The 24,843-nt window shown below is 38.2% G+C and overlaps 1 protein-coding gene across 23 annotated transcripts in view; it reads right to left on the bottom strand.

Annotated features, from left to right (window-relative positions):
- Positions 1-24,843, bottom strand: part of PPHLN1 (periphilin 1) — a 146,361-nt gene that overhangs the window by 71,032 nt on the left and 50,486 nt on the right. For all 23 annotated transcript variants that reach the window (XR_014804033.1, XR_014804031.1, XR_014804032.1 and 20 more), the window contains one exon: positions 5,697-5,908. Coding sequence is in view for 20 of the 23 variants with exons in the window: in XM_084957227.1 (XP_084813353.1) it covers positions 5,697-5,908 (212 nt within the window). In the remaining 3 variants the exon portion in view is untranslated. The remainder of the gene's footprint in view (positions 1-5,696; positions 5,909-24,843) is intronic.

Below are 24,843 nucleotides of genomic sequence, written 5' to 3'. Positions count from 1 at the left end.
TAACGACACACAATTACACCTAAAAAAGTACAGCCTGCAGGGGTTTTTGTTTTACAGTAACGTATGGAAAAATGGCTTAGACTATACTTCAACAGGGCGAGTGATACAACGTGGCTGACAAAATAAAAATTCACTTCTGGCATCATAACTTGAAAAGAAGAAAAAGAAAATTGGGGGAGTTCCTGTTGTGGCACAGAGGAAATGAATCCGACTAGTACCCATGAGGATACGGGTTCAATCCTTGGCCTTGCTAAGTGGGTCGGGAATATGGCCTTGCCATGAGCTGTGTGGTGTGGGTGGCATATGCAGCTTGGATCCCATGTTGCTGTGGCGTAGGTGTAGGCAGGGAGCTTTAGCTCTGATTTGACCCCTAACCTGGGAACTTCGATATGCTGTGGGTGCGGCCCTAAAAAGAAAAAAGAAAATTAGGAAACAAAAGGTCTGAAAACTCCATCAAATAAAAGGAAAACTAGGAGTTCCCGTCGTGGCGCAGTGGTTAACGAATCCGACTAGGAACCATGAGGTTGCCGGTTCAGTCCCTGCCCTTGCTCAGCGGGTTAAGGATCCGGTGTTGCCGTGAGCTGTGGTGTAGGTTGCAGACGCGGCTCGGATCCCTCGTTGCTGTGGCTCTGGCGTAGGCCGGTGGCTACAGCTCTGATTGGACCCCTAGCCTGGGAACCTCCATATGCCGTGGGAGCGGCCCAGGAAATAGCAAAAAGACAAAAAATAAAAAAGTAAAAGGAAAACTAGGAGTTCCCGTCGTGGCTCAGTGGTTAACGAATCCGATTAGGAACGGGTTCGATCCCTGGCCTTGCTCTGTGGGTTAAGGATCCGGCGTTGCTGTGAGCTGTGGTGCAGGTCGCAGACGCGGCGTTGCTGTGAGCTGTGGTGTAGGTCGCAGACGCGGCTGGGGTCCCCCATTGCTGTGGCTCTGGCGTAGGCCGGCAGCTACAGCTCCAATTAGAACCCTAGCCTGGGAACTTCCCTATGCCTCGGGTGCAGCTCTAGAAAAACGCAAAAAGACAAAAAAAAAAAAAAAAAAAAAAAAAAAAGTGAAGACTTAAAGAAACTAAATATATTTAAACCTGGAAAAAAAATCTGAAAAGATTATGATGGTACTTTTCAAATACACAGAAGGTTACAACATAAAAAGAAATATCTTTGTGGATCTAAAATTAAAAAACCAGTATTAAGTAGATATTTTACAGTTAAAGATTTTAATTGTTTTTAAAAATGAGCTATACAAAAATGGAACTACTCGACTGCAATATATTAAACATCAAGTACCTTAACAAAAAGTCTCCCACACTGACAAGGGAGACTAAACAGAGTAATCCCTGGTGTCATTATTAGTGCTATTATTATACTAAAGAGAAGGTAAATTTAATAAGTATAAAACAGGATAACAATGGGATTCATTTGAGAGAGGGGAGGGAAGAAGGAAATAAATATCTACGAGTTGATAAATGGGGAGATGTTTGATTAGATTAATTAGAATGAAAATAAACTTCAAGTAAAAATATACAAGCTGTATATAACAAAACAATTCTGTCTATAACAGTATCATAATAAACACAGGGAAAAGAAATGAGGTTAATCAGGACAACCGACACTGTTAGCATGTAATTATGAACAACAATAAGGAATGAAACATAGTGGACAAGTGCACACAAGTGAGTGAGTGTGTAAGCACAAAATGAGAAAGATGAGTCAAAAAAGTAATAAAAACCATTCTGTGGCTTATAATTAAGCACATAAGAGATATATTAAATGCACAGACTATTAGTGATCATTTAAATAAGTAAAATTACTTGGAAAACTATGAACAAGAAGAAAAAAAAATAAAAATTAAAGAATTAGCAAGACAGCACTATTACAATAGCCAAGACATGAAAACAACCTAAATGTCCAATGACAGATGAATGTATTAAGAAGATGTGGGACATCTACACGATGGAATACTACTCAGCCACAAAAAGGGACAAAACAATGTCATTTGCAGCAACATGGATGGAACTGGAGACTCTCAGAGTGAGTGAAGTAAGTCAGAAAGAGATAAGATAAATACCATATGATATCACTTATATGTGGAATCTAAAATATGGCACAAATGATCTATCTACAAAACAGAAATAGATCATGGACATGGATGTTAGACTTGTGTTTGCCAGGAGGGAGGGGAAGGGAATGGGATGGATTGGGCATCTTGAATTAGAAGATGCTAATTGTTGCATCTGGAGCGGACAGGCAATGGGATCCTGCTGTATAGCACATGGAACTATAACCAATCACTTGTGATGGATCAGGATGGAGGATAATGTGAAAAAAAGAATGTATATATGTTAAGACTTGGTCACTTTGCTGTATGGCAGAAATTGGCAAAACATTGTAAATCAGTTACAGTAACAAATAAATAGATAACATTAAAAAAATTATATTTAAACCACATGTATTCAAAAATGCCACAGCAATAAAAATGAAGAATAACTTTAAAAATGTGGTATATACACACAATGGAATACTACTCAGCTATAAAAAGGACAAAATAATGCCATTTGCAGCAACATGGACACAACTCTCATACTAAGTGAAGTCAATCAGAAAGACACATATCACTTATATGTGAAATCTAAAATATGGCACAGATGAATCTATCTACAGAACAGAAAAAGCCTCAAAGAACAGAGAGCAGACTTGTGGTTGCTGAGGGTGAGGAGGGGGGTGGGATGGACTGGGATTTGGGAGTCAGTAGATATAAACTATTACATTAGAATGGATAAGCAATGAGGTTTTGCTCTACAACAAGGGAACTATATCCAATCACTTGTGATAGAATATGAAAGAAGATAATATGAGAAAAAGAATACATATATATGTATGACTGGGTCACTTTGCTATACAGCAGAAACTGACAGAACATTGTAAATCAACTGTAATAAAAAATTAAAAAAATAATTAGCAAAATGAGGGCACAAGGAATAAGAAAATTACTTTTATCTGTTACTTTAAGAAACATTTAAAATCTTTGTAAAAATTTCAGTTTACATTGGAAAACTAAATTAACCATTATTACTAATTAAGTTTATTGCTAATCAGTTTAAGTGACTGCTAACTAAAGGACCATATTTCTCCGTGCTTTTTTGAAGAAAAGCACTGTGCCATCAATGGTTGCAAGATTTAGATTTAAAGCAGAAACCAGTTATCAAAAATATGTAAAATAACAATTACTTTTTCCATTTATTGTTTAAAGACTTCTCTATTAACTTTCTGAAAGATGATCTTATGTAACTAATCTGAAAACTAAATGAAAGGAGGATAGAAAAACACTTTAACAGTTCAGCCCAAATAGCTAAGTAATCAAACCAAAGAAACCTGTAAAGAGAGTTTTCCCAGAACAAACTTTTTTTTTTTGTATTAAAGAACATTACTTTCAAAGCTGAATGACTTAAGAAAATAAACATGGAGGCATTAACAATGTCATACACTCTGTTTCATTCAATTTACACCAGATTTTAGTCGCCCAACTTACTGTTATCTTTCCATCACTCCAAGATATTTAAAGGTTTTAGAATCTCAGAGTATCAGGAAAGCATATTGGACTCATTAAGACAGGAGCATCACATTGTGGCTCCTCCATGTTTCATTCCAAGATTTTATAGTTTTGGCTACTAACTACCAGGCTGGAAGCAGATAGAAGATGCCTCCCTAGAAATCTGCTGTAGAGGAAAAAAATGTAAAAAAATAAGGCTAATTCACCAGGAACCATTATAAATAATGGTATCACTACAAGCTGTAAGGAAGGATCTCAAGCTTCCATTTTACTTGTTTTATTAACAACGCTTCAAAATCAGTTTCCAGAAACACTTTTCTTCCTCTTAACCAAATTATTAATACATCAGGATTTAAGTCATAGACATCTAAAAAAAATATGTTTTAGAAGGTATATAATTTGGGATATTTATGTCTGTGCACATGAGCATATGTTAGAGGCTATTTATCTACTTGAAGGGGGAGAGGAGAAGGAAGTGAGGCAAAGGAGAAAATACCAAATTTTTAACAGTGAACTCCACAGTAAAACTTTCAGTTACCTGGAAGTATTCCAAGAATATTTTAAGCAATCAGGCATGTGTAAGTGACTCTGTTTATTTTAAATCCTTCAAATAGTATTCTTACCTCTGCATAATCATTTACACACATATATCCAAAATACATTTTTTGGAAGCCCCACTCCACCTAACTCTGTACATAAATAAAGGTTTGTTAAAAACAGGAATCCAGCAATAGCTCCAATGGAGACAATCTACTGATCTTAAGTGATCTTCCGTCACTTTCAACATGCAGGAGGCAAAGACTGTTAAACTAAAAATCTCATTATTTGAAAAAAAAGCTAATAGGAAGGAAGTTAAAAACAGAAAGTATAAAAGGAAATATCCTAGACTTTTCTGGTTTCTGTGCCTTAGCCTACAATTCCTTCTACCTAGGAGTTCCCATCAGGGCTCAGACTAGTATCCATGGGGACCATGCGTTCCACCCCTGGCCTTGCTCAGTGGGTTAAGGATCTGGTGATGCCATAAGCTGTGGTGTAGGCTGCAGATGTGGCTTGGATCCTGTGTTGTGCTGCAGCTCTGTTTCGACCCCTAGCCTGAGAACTTCCATATGTTGCGGGTGAGGCCCTAAAGAGACAACAAACAAAACCAAAAATACTTCCTTCTACCTACAAGACACTTCACTGGCAGAAATAAGAAATAAAAGATGAGCCCAGATGATACTCCCCCATGACATGTTCTTTCATCCTCACAGCGAGTCTCCTATCTTGACCTGCTTATGTCATCTTAACTCATTTATGACATATCAAGTCTTGTATTAATGTTACATTTTGCATGTTATATTTACATATTGATAAAGTTGTTATTAGTTGGGGAAATACACATATATATTCTAGTTCTTTGGTAACAGGGACACCGTCCTAACTCAGTGCCCTGGATACAGAAGGCATACGGAAGTCTTTCGTAAATAAGGACGACTGCAGGTAGTAAGAGTTTAGAAGGAAAATACAAGAAAGCTTCACCTAGAAAAGTGGATTCTCTTATTTATTCCAATATACACCGAGCAACTCAGTCAGGATGACAGGCTGTGATGCCAGAGAATGCCATGCATGACCAGGCACTCCAAATTTAAAAAAAAAAAAAAAAACATGGACGTTGGAAAAGAATGAACCTACGGCAGGTTTTAGCCTTGGTCCTATAAGGCACCTTATATTTAGGGGGAAATCTATCTCTATATTTCATGAAAGGTATTTGTGATTTCCCTTAGTGACAGAAAATGAAAGAGGTTGGACCGGCAGAGGAATTAGCAGAAAATATAGACTGTGTAACTTTCTGACATGATTACAAACATACCTCTTCCAAGCTGAAGAATGAGAAGAGAAATGCAACTTGCTCTGCAATCTGAAATGGATCCAAAGTGTGTGTGTGTGTGTGTGTGTGTGTGTGTGTGTGTGAGAGAGAGAGAGAGAGAGAGAGAGAGAGAGAGAGAGAGAGAGACATTCACTATACTGTTCTTTCAACTCTTCAATGAATTTGAAATTTTTCAAATAAAGTGTTTAAAATAATATAACACTAGAAGGCAATCTGACTCAGTACATTCTTAACAGTGGAAGTCGTGAAGAAAAAAAAGGCATCCTCAAAAATACATACTTCTCTGTTGAGGCTGATGGAAAGAGTACGTTTTGCTTCTTTCTGGAGAATAACTTCTACTGCTGACACTGGAGCCAGATCTGCTGTGTGGAGAATCCTTTCGGCCTACAGGTGATTCTCTGAAAAACGGTGTGTCTCTTTTATGAGGAGACCGGTCTCTCATGTAATGGGAAGAGTGGAAACTTTTTCTTCTAAAGCCATCTCTCATGTCCCTTTGAAGAAAAAATAAAATAAGTTAACTATATCCTGTACTCTAGATACATAGTACGAATGGCAAAAGCTCTGGTTACAAACTACTCTTTATGTTGTAATTTTTGTTCCCTTTTTCTACCACCACCTAACTTCTGAAGTCAGTCAATAAAGGGAAACGTTATCAGTGAGATACAATTTAGAATGCAGCATTTTCTTCAGTTTGGGGTAGAACCAGGTGGTTAAGTGCAAAAGTTGCTTCATTTTAAGCAAGCACAGAAATTTCAAAATGTGAAAAACATAGTCATATACTCTCTACTTCAGTTTGCCACTAACAACATACCACAGAACTACCACACTCTCAAAGACAACTAGAGAATGCCAAAAATTTCCCCAGTGAGACATGTCATGGCCTATTACCTCCTTCTACGTCTAGTACAGTTTTCATCTGGTGTGATTTTGCCCTCTCCCCTCCCCCAAAGATAATTTGGCAATGCCTACAAACATTTGTGTTGTTACAACTGGAGAGAAGAGAATGCCACTGGTGGTTAGGGGTAGGATGCTGCTAAAATCCTACGATGCCCAGGACAGCTCTCAGCCATATACACAGAAAAAGGAGAGTCAAAGTGGTAATAACACCAAGGTTGAGAAACCCTGGTAAACACCTATTAAATGCTTGCTCTCTGAATTTATGTCCTGAGTATACAGATTGTTGCCCATCTCTAAATAACAACTTTTTGTATCACCTCTATTTTTATAAATTAAATGTCCTTTTTTTTTTTTTTTTTTGCCTTTTATAGCCACGCCTGCAGCATTTGGAGGTTCCTAGGCTAGGGGTCAAATCAGAGCTGTAGCCGCCAGCCTACACCACAGCAACACAGGATCCGAGCCATGTCTGTAACCTACACCACAGCTCACGGCAGCGCCAGATCGTTAACCCACTGAGCAAGGCCAGGGATCGAACCCGCAACCTCATGGTTCCTGGTCGGATTTGTTTCCACTGCGCCACAATGGGAACTCCTAAATGTCCCTATTAAGCATTATTATCAACTCAAAGCAGGAAGTAAAGCCAAACAATAAAACTTTACAAAGCAAAACTATCTTTAAAACAGCAAAGCAAATTAAAATTATTAAATAAAACTATCAAGACATGAGGTTCTATTTAAAAGAACACTTGGAGTCAAACAGGCTTAGTAGAAGATTTAACAAATGTATCTCCAAATCAAAATTAAAGAACATTAAACTTCAGACAGAAGAATGCTAAAGAGACAAAGCAAAGGCATGCAATTTCAAATACTCAGAAAATAATTTCAACATATTGACTGGTAGTTCCCAATATAAAAGTAGGTTGTTATCATTAACTGATTAATACCCAAAATATACTGCCTTTATGTATACAATTTTCTCAGTACAAAAGTAGAAAACTAAAACTCACTTATAATAAATGAACTCAGACAAAATACTAATACTGAAATAAAGTATTAAAGAAATTCCAATATATTCAAGTTCAATCACTAAAACTAGAGGAGTCACATCAATATCGCTGGGAGCTGGAGTGGCTATGTATATAATTTATATTAGACAGGTTTTAGGAACTGTACCAGACACTGGGCCCAATGGTGAACCAAATACGTGCAGTCCCCACCATTACAGAACTCTGAGGCTGGTGGGAGACACTGAGAGTAAACATATAAACAAAACATGTGAATGCAGCCAATAGTGCCTGCAGGGAGACGAATTAGGGGCCTATTAAACCAGACAAGAGAAACTGGTGGCTTAGATTAGATGGAAGCACACATTTAACATGCACGAGAATGTACTTGTGTAGACTCAATGGGACATGGCAAAAGTTTGACCAATGAGTGAGAGAGACAGTGGATGCCAAGCTGATACTCAGAATTCTGGCATGATGAATGACCAAAATGAGAAAAACAGGTCTGAGAAACAGGGATGGCATGGGAGGTCCACATTTAGACTCAATCATGCTATATTTGAGATGGTCATGTAACCTCTAAGCAGGTAACTACAGATACCGGTGACAAGACCAGAAGAGATTTTTGGCTATAGTTAGAAATGTTTCTGTAAATAGGCAGTATTTAAAGCCTTGGGTATATAGATAGATGAAAACAAAGAATAAACTATGCAGAGGGCCCAGAATCTAGAACTAGAAAATTACCACACTGAGAAGGAAATGGGCTGCCTGAGAAGAATGAAAGAAAGTGGCCACAGAAGGAGAAAAAGAGGTGATAAGTTACCAGGAACGGCAAGAAAAGACTGCTCCAAGGAGGAGAATAAAGGTTTCCTACAGTGAAATGAAATGAGCTCTTCCTGATAACTTACTCAGGAAATGGAGAAAAACAGGTCCACATTCAGAGGAAAGACTGCCTGTTTTCTCTGGAGGGAAAGGAAAGATGAAATGCTGAATTACAGTTTCCTAATGCTGACACCAGATGGCAGTAAAATCACAACAGCACAGTTCAGAGGGCTCAGAGGGGCTTGGAGTAGCTAGTTACACATGGAGGAGGTATGTGTCAGATTTTAACATCTCAGATCTGAGTAATGTCTCTCCTTTCCTTCACAGCAACCTCTCCTACTGCCTATCCAGATTAAGCAAAAACATCACAACAGGAATCATCTACCATAAGTATATGGTACTACTTTCATAAAGTGGTAATATTAGCCAAGCCATCCATTCATGTATGTATACATATTTTTTTCATATCTATATAACCTCTATCCCAAAGTATGAAAGGAGAATGACTGTGGAGAATCACTCTGGCTCTGAAGATGCTTAGTATCTATCTAACTGAGGGGATGGTAAGTAAATGTTTCAGAAGGCTAGTACTATATAGTTCAGAAGAGAAATATATATTAGCAGGTGAAAAACTGATCGAGAAGTCTTTAAGGAAAGGTGAAATTTATTATTTATTGCCTTTTTTTTTTTTTTTTTTTTTTTTTAGGTCCGCACTCACAGCATACAGAAGTTCCCAGGATAGGGGTTGAATAGGAGCTACAGCTGCTAGCCTACACCACAGCAACACTGGATCTGAGCCACGTCTGCAACTTACACCACAGCTCAGAGCAACTCCAGATCCTTGACCCACTGGGTGAGGCCAGGGATCAAACCTGTGTCCTCTTGAATACTAGTTAGGTTCATTACCACTGAGCCACAATGGAAACTACAGGAAAAGTGAAATTTAGATTAATGTTGTCTAAGAGAAATAAAATCAAGCCACAAATGATGTAGTCATGTTTCAAAAGTAAGGAAAAACAGGTTGAATTAATTTTAGCAATATTTTCTACTTAACCCAATATATCCAAAATACTACCAAAGGTAATCAATATTTTAAAATTTAGTGAGATATTTTATATTCTCTTTTTCATCTTAAATCTTGAAAATCCAGTGTGTATGTTATACTTACACAATATCTCTGTCTGAACTGGCCACATTTCAAGTGCTCAATAGGCACATTCAGCTAGTGGCTCCCATACTCAACAGCACAGATTTAGATGTTGGGAAAAGCATTCCAGGCTTCAAGAAAAAGCAGAGAAGGATTAAAGGATATTGTGCAAACAAGAACAGAAGTAGTCAGAACAGTGAAAACTTTAAAAAGCAGCAAGTAAAAAACAAAGGAAGAAATCTTTTAAAAGGGAAAAGACAGTTAATACCAAATTCTGCAGAGGCTGAAAGAGATCTTTATATCTAAAACCTAAGAGTCACATGACCAGTGTGGGCTGTTCAATCAAACTTTGGAAATCAAATTAGACTATTAGAAACTACAATATATGTACTAAAGGAGTTAAGCCATTACTTTTCTTCCAAAAAAAGTTTGGCAGAGGGAAGAAGGAAGAGAACTGGGACAGTATTCTGAAGAAAAGGGCTTATTCAGTCATATTTGGAAGTTGGGGGAGTGGGACTAATTTCCTAAAGAAGGAGAAACTGATCATCCAAGACACAGAAATGTTAACTGATAAAGAAACCAAAAATCAAAACAAGAAATAGGGACAAAGGAAGTAAATAGAAGAGAATGGCATTGAAGCAAAGAGGAGGAGAACATGAAAATGATAAAGAGGAAAATTCTCATTTCAAGAAGAGAATGTGAGAAATCTTTCTTCAGAAGGCCTTTACCTAATTAGGTAACATAATTCTACAAGTTATCAACAGAAAGTAAAGAAAGTAAGAACAAAAACAGAAGCTTAAGGCAGAGTATTTGTCCTTTTGGGGGAAAGTATTTTTTTACATTATTATTATTATTATTATTTTTGCCTTTTTTAGGGCTGCACCTGTGGTATATGGAAGTTCCCAGCTGCAGCTGCCAGCCTACACCACAGCCATAGCAACGCCAGGTCCAAGCCATGTCTGCATTCTTCACCACAGTTCATGGCAACACCAGATCCTTAACCCACTGAGTGACGCCAGGGATGGAACCTGAATCCTCATGGATACTAGCCACATTCTTAACCCACTAAGCCACAACAGGAACTCCCATTTGGGGGAAAAGTATTAATTAGAGCAGTGTTCCTCAAAATGCAAGTTCCCAGGCCTGTATCAGCATTACCTTGGGAAGATCATATTTCATGTTAAGGACATAAAAACCACACCTAATGAACCAAAATCTCTGGGAAGGAGACCAAGGAAGGATTCTGAGTTTTGCTTTTTGGCTGTGCCCACAGCATGTGGAATTTCCCGGACCAGGGTTCAAACCCATCCCACAAATGTAATCAGAGACACAGCAGTGACAATGCCAGATCCTTAACCCACCGAGTCATGAGGGAACTCCAAGATTCCAGGTTTTAACAAGGCTCTCCAGGGGATTCTAATGCACACAAAACTTTGAAAAGAACTGAATTAAACAACTTCACTAATGTGTAAGACGTGTATGCCTATAAATATGTTACTTCTAAATCAAAAGCAGAAATTCAGAGTTCATGATAGAGGCAAAATATTTCCCAGTGATGATGATTCTAAGGTCTGACCATGCCATTGGATAGCTAACAATAAGAGATGAAAAACAAGAAAATACTGGTGTTAAAAGTATCCTTAAATCAGGATAGAAAGGGATCAAGAAGACTGTATGCCAGAAAGAATCATCAAGGAATAAGGAATGGGGTCTTAGAAATGTATCAGAGTACAAAGATGAGGACATGATGGTATAAATGGAGAAGTTCAGAAATGACGCTGGAACAGGAGTTTGGAGGAAGTAATAAGGAGCAAGAACTATGCCCAGAACTCATCTCAAAAACCAACGAATTAGGAGACAAGTGGTTTCAATCCTTGAAAGTTAGGTTTCTGTTACAGAAAAGGAATGGAAAGAAGAGCAGAAATTATATTCACTCTATTTTGATACTCAAATACCAAATCTCTGCCCTCATGAGGCCTATATTCTAATGGAGAAGACATATAAACTCTACATTTCAAATGGACAGGTACTGTAAAGGAAGGTAGACGTGAGGGAGGTTTTGTTTTGGGGTTGGCCAGGGATAGAACCCATGCCACAGCAGTGACAATGCCAGATCCTTAATCTGTTGAGCCACCAGAGAACTCCTAGGGAGGTTAATTTAGACAGGATGGTCAGGAAGAACATCTCTGAGAAGGTAACATATGAGTACAGATGTAACAGAGGGGACAGAACCCACAAAGAATGAGGCAGTGGAGAGATGTGATTCACTCTACCTGCTCTGTGAAGGCATCAGATGTTGGTGCAAAGGACGTAAAGATGAGTCACAGCAGTTTATAGAATTACATGGCACCAAAGTTTCAAATATAATACTAGCCTGTGTATAGAGCTTAACAGAAACAAAACCAGCAGAGGAAGGAAAGGCCCTCAGTGAACTAGCCTCCTAAATACTAAGTCCTAAGCACTAAAATCCCCTCCCAAAGCAACCACTGACTCTATGACCTTGAGTAAATTCTTATGTCTTAATTTCTTCATCTATCAGGTAGGAATAACAACAGTATCTGCTTACAGGGTTGTGGCAAGAAATAAATGCAATAATACACATGAAGCGCTTAAAACAGGGCCTAGTACATAGACAGCACTCAATAGATGTTATTTCTATTGACAGTATTACTCTACTATGATTTCCATCAAATTGGTAAAAAGGCTTATGCAAGAAATTAGCTAAGCATGCCAATACAAATGCTTGATAGCTTTGTCATTCAGAAGGGCAAAACTATGGAATCTTGCCTATTTTTAAGAGATTAAAACCTACTCAAAATAATAAAGCCTTTAGAATAAGGCTTCGGCTTGACTTCCCAAGAAATCTGCTTTACAGGAGGAGCTGTGGATAATTCCATGTAAAGAACTGCAGTTATGGAGTTCTATACACAGGTGGAGCACATATAAAGTGGAGAGTAAGCAGAGAGGCCATTCACTAGACTAGGGGTCAACAAATATTTGCTTAAAGGGCCAATTATAAATATTTCAGGCTTTGTGGGCTATATGGACTCCATCATAACTCAACACTCCACTAAAACACAACAGCATTCAGACAATATGTAAACCAATGTGTGTGGCTGTGTTCCATTAAAACTTTATTTACATGGAGTTCCCATCGTGGTGCAGTGGTTAACGAATCCGACTAGGAACCATGAGGTTGCGGGTTCGATCCCTGCCCTTGCTCAGTGGGTTAACGATCCGGCATTGCCATGAACTGTAGTGTAGGTTGCAGATGCGGCTCGGGTCCTGTGTTGCTGTGGCTCTGGCGTAGGCCGGTGGCTACAGCTCCGATTGACCCCTAGCCTGGGAACCTCCATATGCCGAGGGAGTGGCCCAAGAAATAGCAAAAAGACAAAAAAAAAAACAAAAAAAAACTTTATTTACAAAAATAGATAGCTGGTCAGATTTTGGTTCATGAGTTATAATTTACTGACCCTGATCTAAATAATTATGTACTACTTGAAAGTTTCCCAACATAATTTATTAAAGAATAAAGAGGTTACCTGCAGCTTCATATTTCTCACAAATACAAAGAAAATTATGGGGATGTTTTTCACCCTACTCCATGCCAATATCTCAAGATTTTGTGCTTTAGAAGTTTGATTGTATTTTGGAAAGCAAATTAAGTACATAATGATAGAAATGTTTTGGTTAATTCATATCTTCTTTTCTACCAGAGACGTATCTTTATACATTTATAATGTAATTATAAATATACAAATTTAATGTTTATTTATAATGTAAAAATGCCTTTCTCAAAATATGTTCCACAGACTCCTAATCAACAGATGTCAGTCTTTTTTCATCTAAATAACTTTGGGAAACACTGAGTTTAATAAAATCAAATCCTTTATTTATGTGGCACTTCTCAAAGCATTATCTGAAGGAAGATACAGATTCAAAAATTAATTCATTTGTTTATGTATGACCTTTGACCTTGATTTTCTTAACCTCTGAGAACTTCATTTCCCTACCTTCTGCTGGTACAGCAACTTTGCAATGAATGGTATCTATTACTACAGTTTTAAGTTTTAGTCTTTTCATTATCAGTTATCTCATTTTTAATCTTCCCCCCAAAGACATGGTTATAAAATATTTTACCTAACTTTAAGATAATATGGGGAAGGGCATAATTGATCCCCTTCTTATAACACATACCGTGATAAATACAAGTTGACTAAAAAACTAAATATTTAGAAGGAAGGTATAGGAGAAAAGACCTCTATACACACACACACACATACATGTATACCCACATATATACATATATTTATGAATAAATACTAAATAACCATACACTTTTAAGAAACCACTGTGTATCAAAATACCAAGTTTAAACTACATATAAAAAGGGGATCTAAAACTGAAAATTTCATTAGATTTAAAGGAAATTTCCGATGAAGGGGAAAAATTCCAAAATCCAATGCAAAGTCTTAAGTACTAGCCTTTAATAATTTAATGCTGACAACACCATTGAAAGGTGAAAACAACAAAAAAAAATCAGTGAAAGACAAAAAAATGTTATCTCACTAAATAAATATTTAAGGTAACTCAAGTTATTTAAATTTTTCCCAACCAAATAGGTAAATGATACCATGTAGCAGTGAAAATTAGGGTGGGATACATAAGACTAATAAATAATACACAATCTGAGTTGGGCTGGAAATTGCCAGGGATTTATTATTCCTAAAAACAGAGTTAGACTTCAAGGTCCACACAGAGTGAATATTCCATAGGGCTGCAAATATCAGACTTTTATGACTGTCAAAATGCCTTTCTTATCTTTATTAACAAGTTTCCTTTCTCTCTTCCTCTATGTATCCGTACACATCTCACTTTTGCTAGGTTCAATTTAATGTTACAAAATGCTGCAGAATACTTTGAATTCCTTATTTTTCTTGGCATACCACCAGGTTAATGTAGCTTGCACTTACTTTCAAATGTCAGCCATGAGAGTTTCTATCTTTGAGGGGAAAAAAAAGTCACAATTATCAAAACAACCCATTAATACATAAATAAGATCGGTATCTTGATGTTTATCACTGTTGAATGTTCCTTTCATCACTAACAGAGGTGTACAGCTACCATGAATAATGGTGGGCTCTGTGTAGATGCTCGAAGGTGTTAAGTTTAGATATCTAAGGTACTAGGATCTTAGTTTTATGAAACAATTGAGCCCTAATTTTCTTAAATTTTTGCCTAATTTATGATAAATTTAGGTAAAAATGGAAGGCCTTTTAAGGGGTAGAATCAGCATGGCAGAGGATTAAGAGGTTTCATCCACCTTCTCCCACAAATACATCAAGAAAAAAAAAAATCTACATGTAGACAATTCACACAGAACATCTACTAGATGCTGGCAGAAGACCTTAAACCTCCAAAAAGAGCAAGCAAACTTCCACATAACTGGGTAAAACAAAAGGGAAAAAAAAAGAGGGAGAGAAAGCAATCAGGACAGGACTAGCACTCCTAAGAGGAAGCTGTGAAAGAGGAAAGGAACCCACACCCTGGGAAGCCACCTAACTGACAGGAAGATCAGCCGAGACTGAGGGACCTCAAAGCCTCAGAGAAAAGCGCAGCAGCTACACTGAAGGAAAAGCAGAGAGAGACCCACAAAGACCATTGGTACCACCTCCTGGGACACCACAGCCTGAGATGCTCGGGGTGGGGCTGGGCGCTGAGACCCAGGCTCTGCAGGTCAGCTCCAGGGAGAGGACTAAGAGTGGCTGCATGGGGACAGTCTGAAGGGCTAGGGAGTGGTGCACCAAGAGCTGGGGAGCAGAGCGCCACTGACAAGGGAACTCAAGAGGAGGTCTGGGCCTGCAGGAGAGGCAAGGCTTCATTGTTGGGGAGGGCAAGAGGAGAAGGGGAGGATCACCATAGGAACATCTTTCTCTGTGCACACGTGGACTTTCAGAGGGCAAGCCTATGAATGGGGAGGCGCCTCCTGCACAGGCTAAGCACAATGGGGTGACTCTCATGTGGTCTACAGGTGACGGGAGCAAACTCAGTCATCTCAGACTCCAGAGGTGGGGATGGCCTGCCACCACTATGGGTCCATGAACAGGCACCACCTACAGACCCAGTCACCTCAGATGTTGGCACGCACAGAAGAGGACACTGCAACCAAGAAGCACCAACTGTTGGTCTCACTCACCTGGGAACTCAGATGCCCTGCTACCGCCACTGCCACACACTCTGCGTGACTCCCATACCTGCCAGAGGGTCACTACCAGTTCCCAGGGCCCTGTGACTAGGAAGAGCCTGTACCACCTTTCCCATGGATCCTTGCCACTGTCAATGGCTCAGCAACCAGGCACTGGCTACTAGCCCTGCTGATTGCCTCCATCTCCCTGGAAGCATGAGCAGCACCCTATCAAGGAGATAACAGCCTGCACACACTGAAGAAAGAGACAGCAAGCATCCAAAAAAGCAGCCCTCACACTAAAAATAAATAGCAAGCCCTCACATAATACACAGGGGCACTCTGGCATACAAACAGTCCTCCAAGACTACAGCAGATGTTTTCCCTCACAGAGTAAGAAAAATATAAGCAAAACGAAGATGCTCAGAAGCCATTCCCAGTTAAAAGAACATGGGAATTCCCTGAAGAAGCAAACGATGAAACAGACGTCTGCAGTCTCACAGACACCAAGTTCAAAAACGAGATGTGAAAATACTGAAGGAATGAAAGATATGAAGGAATTAAGGGCAGATATGAACACTAATGCAGATTATTTTAGAAAGGAACTGGAAAATATCAAGAGAAGCCAAGAAAAATTAGAAAATTCATGTGCAGAGATGCAAGCTGAATTAAATGCACTAAAGAGCAGAATGAATAATGCAGAGGAAAGAATTAGTGACTTGGAAGAAAGAATAATGGAAATCAGCCAATCAGGACAGCAGACAGAAAATCAAATGAAAAATACATGAAAGCAATATAAGAGATCTATGGGATAATGCAAAATGGGCCAATCTACGCATAATAGGGATTCTAGAAGGAGAAGAAAAAGAAAAGGGGATTGAAAATGTATTTGAAAAAATTATGGCTGAAAACTTTCCAAATCTAAAAGAAACAGCTATCAAGAAACAGGAAGCAGAAAGGGCCCCAAACAAGTTGAACCCAAAGAGGCCCTCAACAACACATAGTATAACAAAAATGGCAAACGGTAAAGAGAGGATTTTAAAGGCAGCAGGAGAAACACAAAAGGTTAATTACAAGGGAACTTCCATAAGCTGATTTCTCTAAAGAAACACCACAGGCCAGAAGAAAGTGGCAAGATACATTCAAAGTTTTCTAAAAGGGAAAAATGTGCAGCCTAGAATACTGAATCCCACAAGGATATCATTTAAAACAGAAGCAAATACAGAATTTCTCCAACAAACAAAAACTGAAAGAGTACAGCAATACTGAACCCATTCTAAAAGAAATACTGAAAGGGAACCTCTAAATAAAAAAGAAGTAAGAAGAAAGAGGATGGAAGAAATCACAATTGGAAAGCAATCACTTAAATAAACCAGTATAAAGAATTAAAAGGAAAAGAAAAAACTACTGTAAAAGTGACGGTAAAAATGAGGAACAGCAAAAGGATAAACACAAAGACGTTAAAAAAGAGGACATCGAAATCATAAAATGTGAAGTTCCCATTGTGGCACAGTGGAAACAAATTTGACTAGTATCCATGAGGATGTGGGTTCAATCCCTGGCCTTGCTCAGTGGGTCGGGGATCCAACATTGCCATGAGCTGTGGTGTAGGCTGCAGACGCGGCTCGGATCTGGCATTGCTGTGGCAGTGATGTAGGATGGCAGCTGTAGCTCCAATTCGATCCCTACCCTGGGAACATCCATGTGCAACACATGCAGCCCTAAAAAGCAAAAATTAATTAATTAAATAAAATAAAATGTGGGGAAGAAAAGAAAATCTAGACTCTTGTTTTCTAGAATGTGTTTGAGCCTATATGACTATCGGGGTAAAGCAAGCAGGAAGGGGTTAACATACTTGAAAAACAGGACAACCACAAATAAAAGCAAACAATACATCCACAAAAACTAAAAAAGAAGAGGACACAACCATAAAAAAGAAGGAAATGTGCCATGGGTGTGGCCCTAAAAAAAAAAAAAGCAAAAAAATTAATTAATTAAATAAAATAAAAAAACACCACCATGAAAAACATATGGGATGCCACAAAAGTAGTTCTTAGAAGGAGGTTCATAGTAATACAGGTCTTCCTCAAAAGAAGAAAAATCTCAAACCAACAACTTAACCTATCACCTAAAAGAATCAGAAAAAGAAGAACAAAACCTAAAGTCAGCAGAAGGAAGGAAAGCAAAGATCAGAGAGGAAATCAATAAAATAGAGCTTCAAAAAAAAAAAAAAACAGAAAAAAAATTAATAAAACCAAGAGCTGGTTCTTTGAAAGGATAAACAAATTTGACAAACCTCTGGCCAGACTCACCAAGAAGAGGAGAGAAAGAACTCAAACAAAATAAGCAATGAAAAAGGAGAAATCTCAACAAGTACTGCAGAAATACCAAAAAAAAAAAAAAAAGGCAATACTATGAATAATTATATGCCAACAAATTTGACAACCTAGAAGAAATGGACAGCTTTATAAAGACATATAGCCTGCCAAAACGGAATCAAGAAGAAACCGATTAAACAGACCGATCACTAGAAGTTAAATTTAATATGCAATAAAAACACTCCCTACAAACAAAAGTCCAGGACCAGATGGCTTCACAGGGGAATTCTACCAAACATACAAAGAAGAACTTATACCCATCTTTCTTAAATTTTTCCAAAAGGATGAAGAAGAAAACACTCCCAAAGACAATCTATGAAGCCACCATCCCCCTAATACCAAAACCAGACAACTATACTACCAAAAAAGAAAATTATAGGCCAATATCTTTGATGAATATAGACGCAAAAATTCTCAACAAAATCTTAGCCAACCAAATCCAACAATATATAACAAAGGTTGTGACCAAGCAGGATTCAGGCCAAGTTCACAAGGACAGTGCAACATACACAAATCAATCAACATCATACACCACCTTAACAAAAGAAAAGTCAAAAACAACATGATCATCTCAACAGACGCAGAAAAAGCATTTGACAAAATCCAGCACCCATTTATGATAAAACTTCTTACCAAAGTGGATTTAGAGGGAACATACCTTAATATAATAAAAGCCACTGATAACAAATCTACAGCCAATATACTCAAAGGAGAAAAGCTGAAAGCCTTCCCACTAAAATCTGGAATAAGACAAAGATGCCCACTCTCACCACTTTATTCAACATAGGATTGGAAGACCGAGCCACAGCAATCAGACAATCAAAAGAAAGGTATCCAAATTGGAAGAGAAGAGGAAAATTGACACTCTATGCAGAAGACATGATACTATATATAGAAAACCCTAAGGACTCCATACAAAAACTACTCAAACTGATCAATGAATTCAGCAAAGCGGCAGGATACAAGATTAACATTCAGAAATCGGTTGCATTTCTGTATATTAACAATGAAATATCAGAAAAGGAATATAAAAATATAAAACCTTTTAAAATCACACCCGAAAAAAAAAATACCTAGGAATAAACCTGACTAAGGAGGTGAAAGACCTCTCTGCTGAGAACTATAAAACATTAATCAAGGAAATTAAAGAGGATTCAAAGAAATGGAAAGATATTCCATGCTCCTGGATTGAAAGAATTACTATCATTAAAATGGCCAAAGCAATCTACAGATTCAGTTCAATTCCTATCAAATTAACCCATGACATTTTTCACAGAACTAGAACAAACAATCCAAAAGTTGATATGGAACCATAAAAGACCAAGAATTGCCAAAGCAATCCTGAGGAACAAAAGCCAAGCAGGAGGCATAACTCTTCCAGACTTCAGGCAATATTACAAAGCCAGAGTAATCAAGACAGTGTGGTACTGATACCAAAACAGATACACAGACCAATGGAACAGAACAGAGAACCCAGAAATAAACCCAGACACCTATGGTCAATTAACCTTCAACAAAGGAAGCAAGAAAATAAAATGGGAAAAAGTCTCTTCAGCAAGTGATGAGGGGAAAACTGGACAGCTGCATGTAAATCAATGAAACTAGAACACAGCCTCATGCCATGCAGAAAAATAAACTCAAAATGGCTTAAAGACTTAAACATAAGACAAGACACCTTTAAACTCCTACAAGAGAACATAGGCAAAACATTCTCGGATATCAACCTTACAAATGTATTCTTAGGTCAGTCTCCCAAGGCAACATAATAAAACAAAAATAAACCACTGGGATCTAATCAACTTACAAGCTTTTTCACAGCAAAGAAAACCATAAAAAAAAAAAAAAAAAAAAAAAGCCTACAGAATGGGAGAAAACAGTTTCAAACAATGCAACTGACCAGGGCTTAATCTCCAAAATATGCAAACAACTTATACAACTTAACGGCAAAAAAATCAACAACACAATTGAAAAATGGGCGGGAGACCTGAACAGACATTTCTCCAAAGAAGATATACAGATGGCCAACAGGCACATGAACAAATGCTCAACATCTCTAATTATCAGAGAAATGCAAATCATAACTACAATGAGGTTCCACCTCACATCAGTCAGAATGGCCATCATAAATAAGTCAACAATAACAAATGCTGGAGAGGGTTGGAGACAGGGTACTCTGCTTCACTGCTGCTAGGAATGTAAATTGGTACAACCACTATGGAAAACAGTATGGAGGTACTTCAGAAAACTAAATACAGAACTACCATTTGACACAGCAGTCCCACTCCTGGGCATATATCTGGAAAAAACTTACATTGAAGAAGATACATGCACCCCTAAGTTCACTGCAGCAATATTTACAAGAGCCAAGACATGGAAACAACCTTAATGTCCACTGACAGATGAATGGATTAAGAAGATGTGGTGGTGTATACACACACAATGGAATACTACTCCGCCATAAAAAAGAACAAAATAATGCTACCAGCATTAACATGGAGGGACCTAGAGACTCATACTAATGAATAGTAAGTGATACCATATGATACCACTTATACCTGGAATCTAATATATGGCATAAATGAACCTACCTACAGAAAAGAAACAAATTCACAGACATGAAGAACAGATTTGTGGTTGCCAAGGGGGAGGGGGAGAGAGGAGGATGGACTGGGAGTTTGGGGTTAGTAGATGCAAGCTATTGCACTTGGAGTGGATAAGCAATGAGCTTCTGCTGTATAGCACAGGGAACTATATCTAATCACTTGTGATGGAACATGATGGAGGACAGTGTGAGAAAAAGTATATATGTGTGTGTGTATATATATGTGTGTGTATGTGAATATATATAAAAAACCGGGTCACTATGTTGTACAGCAGAAATTGACATAACATTGTAAATTAACGATATAAAAAAATTTTTTTTAAAAAAACGAAAGGATTAAAAACAAAGGCTTAGTTTTTGTTTTTGTTTTCCTTAATTAAGACAATATGGCGGAGTTCCCGTCGTGGCTCAGAGGTTAACGAATCTGACTAGGAACCATGAGGTTGCAAGTTTGATCCCTGGCCTTGCTCAGTGGGTTAAGGATCCGGCGTTGCCGTGAACTGTGATGTAATTTGTAGACACGGCTAGGATCTGGCATTGCTGTGGCTCTGGCATAGGCCGGTGGCTACAGCTCCGATTGGACCCCCAGCCTGGGAACCTCCATATGCCGCAGGGGTGGCCCTAGAAATGGCAAAAAGACCAAAAAAAAAAAAAAAAAAGACAATATGGCAAGGACAAACTGATTAATCTTACATCTTTTTTTTTTTTTTTATGTACAGAGTTCCATTTTTAATATTTGGTTAAACCAAATACATCTTTTGTAAACAAACCCAGCACAAAGCCAACAAAAAACGGGAATAGGGAGTTCCCATCGTGGCACAGTAGTTAACGAATCCGACTAGGAACCATGAGGTTGCGGGTTCGATCCCTGCCCTTGCTCAGTTGGTTAAGGATCCTGTGCTGCGGTGAGCTGTGGTGTAGGTCACAGATGCGGCTCTTATCTGGCGTTGCTGTGGCTCTGGCGTAGGCTGGCAGCTACAGCTCTGATTCATCCCCTAGCCTGGGAACCTCCATGTGCCGCAGGAGCGGTCCAAGAAATGGCAAAAAACCAAAAAAAAAAAAAAAGGGAATAAAAGCAAGAAAAACAAAAAGTCTAGGGGTGCCCCTTACTGGGCTTTAGAGTCAGGCCTGCCCCCTTCCTTAAAGGAAGTGGGGCTTTTTGCCCTTGGCCATCAGCATAGGTCCCTGTTCCTAAGCACCAGAATTGGACATGAACAGAGAAACCAGCCCTGAAATGTTTAAGCGTCTTTGCATACCCCATTGGCTCGTGGTCCCCAAGTGCAGAGGGAGTCCTCTGAAGTGCCATTCGCACCGGCCCAAGCAGACACGTGGAGAGGACGTTCCTCCTCCCCCCCAGGAAATGGCTTACATCACTGACAAACCTTACATCTTTTTAAAAACAAAACCCTTTCATAGATTTACTTCTATCTCTCTGGCACAAAAAGTGACATGAGACTGCAATGAGTTTTTAAAGCATGTAATTCAACAGAAAATCAACAATGCTTTCATCTGTAAAATTATCCTAGTGAACTCAAGGATTTTTTTTTTCCTTTCTTTTCAGATGATTTCTGTAATGTGATTGCAGTACTTTCATAATGTTAAATTTTAAATATTTATTTTTTTACTTAGAATTTAGTTGTTGAGCTTTTTTTCCTTCCATTATTTAGTAAACCACTTTGATTATTATAAACAACTTTATATATAACTAAATATTTTCCAACATGTGAGTATTCTCTTAAGCTCTTTATTTTAGATTCTAAAAAGATAACTGGTCTTCCACCATTCAATGCCAGCTCCCTCCAACACCAACTTTTCAATCCAAAAAGAAATCTGAATGGCTAATATTCCCCACAGTAATTTCGTAGCTGTAATTATACTTCAGAGAGGAAAAGCAACCTATAGAAAGAGTTTATTGATACTTAACGTACCTAAGTGCCTAGTATAGCTATTATTACTGCTCAAGAGCCTCATACCCTAAATGCAAAAAAACCCTACTTATCCAAATTATGAAGATGAAAAAATACTCAAAATATACGCAAGAATTACAAAAAGATACTATTAATGAGACTTCTTAGTATATTTATGATTCTTAAGTGATGGTGATTTTGCTCCAAAGGGAGCATGTGGCAATATCTGAAGACATGAAATTTTTGACTGTCACAAGTGGGGGATACCGCTAGCATCTCATCTAGTGGGTAGAAGTCAGGGATGCTGCTAAACATCCTACAAGGCATCCTACAGCCCCCTGCAATAAAAAACTGACCAGCCCAAATTGCCAAGAGTGCCAAAGTTCAGAAATCCTGAGACAGACACACATGCACACACACACACACAAACTCTCATAAATTTAATCTGTCAGTTTGAGAAGTATGAATAAACATTCTAGAGCTTCCTTAGAACCACTTAATAATTCTAAAATATTTCCTTATAGCATACTTAACATCAAGTATTAAAATTTCTTCAATTCTCCAAAACATTCAAATGATAAGTTACATTTTCAAGCAAGGTATTTCCTACTCTGTTTCAATCTTTTTTTTATTTTTTTGTCTTTTGTCCTTTTAGGGGCCGCACCCACGGTATATGGAGGTTCCCAAGTTAGGGATCTAATCGGAGCTGTAGCCACCGGCCTACGCCAGAGCTACAGCAATGCCAGATTCAAGCCGTGTCTGCGACCTACACCACAGCTCATGGCAACGCCAGATCCTTAACCCACTGAGCGAGACCAGGGATCGAACCTGCAACCTCATGGTTCCTAGTTGGATTTGTTTCCTCTGCGCCACAACAGGAACTCCTTGTTTCAATCTTTTAATTTATACATAGTCCGGTAGTTAAGAGCACAAGCTCTGGAATAAGTCTACCAGCATTCAAAAACCCTGGCTCTATCATTTGGTTACCATGAGAGAGGTTTAAAAGTTAATTAATCTCTCTGTGCCTGTCTCCCCATCTATAAAATGCAAATAATGGATTAAGAGGAATAATGCCTACCAGTATACACAATAAGTATTTTTTTTTTATGGCTGCATGCATGGCATACAGAAGTTCCCAAAGTTCCTGCACAGGGATTGAATCCAAGCAGCAGCTGCGGCAACACTGGATTCTTTAACCCATTGAGTGGGGACAGAAATCAAACCCAAGCCTCTGCAGAGACCCAAGATGCTGCAGTTAGATTCTTAACCCACTGGACCATGAGAGGAACTCCTAAGTATTTTACATATTAACCCATTAACTCAAATTAAAAATAAAAATCCACTGATAATACCAAGTGTTACCCAAGATGTGAAACAACTGGAATTCACATACTTTGCTGATGGGAATAAAAATGGGTGCCAAGCTGCTAGCTCTCAGTCTATAAATCACATGACTAACAAATACACATGATCGTCAGTGACCAAACACATTACATTCTTCAAAGGCTTTTGGATTAGTCACTGTGCATTGACTCAGCTCACAGACAGCAAAATATGCTTTGTTGCCTTCCTCTTCCCAGTGATAAGCCCACGTGATATTTTACAAAAAAAAACAGATAACTGAAAGAGAATTAGCCAACAAAGAAAAAAGTGCAGCCAAGAAACAAAAAAGTGATAATGGTAGGCGTGGAATTCAAACTGAACCTAAATGGAGTTACAGGAGGAATGGCTGAGCATGGGAATGTTGACAACGTTGCCTTCAAGAAACCCTAGATATGCACATACCTGAGAAAGTCAGTGAAGGCCAACTTATTAAGGCAAACAACAACAGTGACTGTGACAAGGATGAAAATGTCCTAGAGGAAGTAGGCTAACCAAAAAAGTGTATCAAAGGAACCATCAGAAGTATTTCACAACAATGAAAATGCAAAGGATGAAATGTTGGAAACTGATCGAAAGTTAAAATGGAGTATGGCAATTCACCAAGGCATAAAAAAAGATGCTTGCTCCATATCTTAAGTTACGTGACAAGAAGAATGAGTTCCTATTGTGGCTCAGTGGTAACGAACCCAACTAGTAACTGGCCTCGCTCAGTGGGTTAAGGATCTGACATTGCTGTAAGCTGCAGTGTAGGTCGCAGACATGGCTCAGATCCCACATTGCTGTGGCTATGGTGTAGGCCGGCAGCTCCAACAGACCACTACCCTGGGAACTTTGATATGCTTCACATGAGGCCCTAAAAGCAAAAAAAAATGAAAAATGAAAAAAAAAAAAAAGACAAGACAAACACTGTTTAAACTACTCTTCATAAGTGTTTTACAAACAAATAAAAACTCCTAAACTCTCAATGTTTCTGATGTTAAATTACAGTGTACTAAATGAATATTAGTTTTACCATTTATTTCATTTTCCTATACATTTCTAATTGACAGTTTAATTTACTATTTTGAGAAAAATTTTAAAAGTCACAACAACTGTAATTTTTC

Source organism: Sus scrofa, chromosome 5, assembly GCF_054392235.1.
Source record: "Sus scrofa isolate SSC_HxYL_T2T_F1_AM1 chromosome 5, Sscrofa_HxYL_maternal_Yorkshire_Landrace_v2.0, whole genome shotgun sequence".
Classification (NCBI taxonomy): Eukaryota; Metazoa; Chordata; class Mammalia; order Artiodactyla; family Suidae; genus Sus; species Sus scrofa.
The sequence above is the reverse complement of the archived record's forward strand: the minus strand, read 5'-3'. Positions and strand labels throughout refer to the sequence as shown.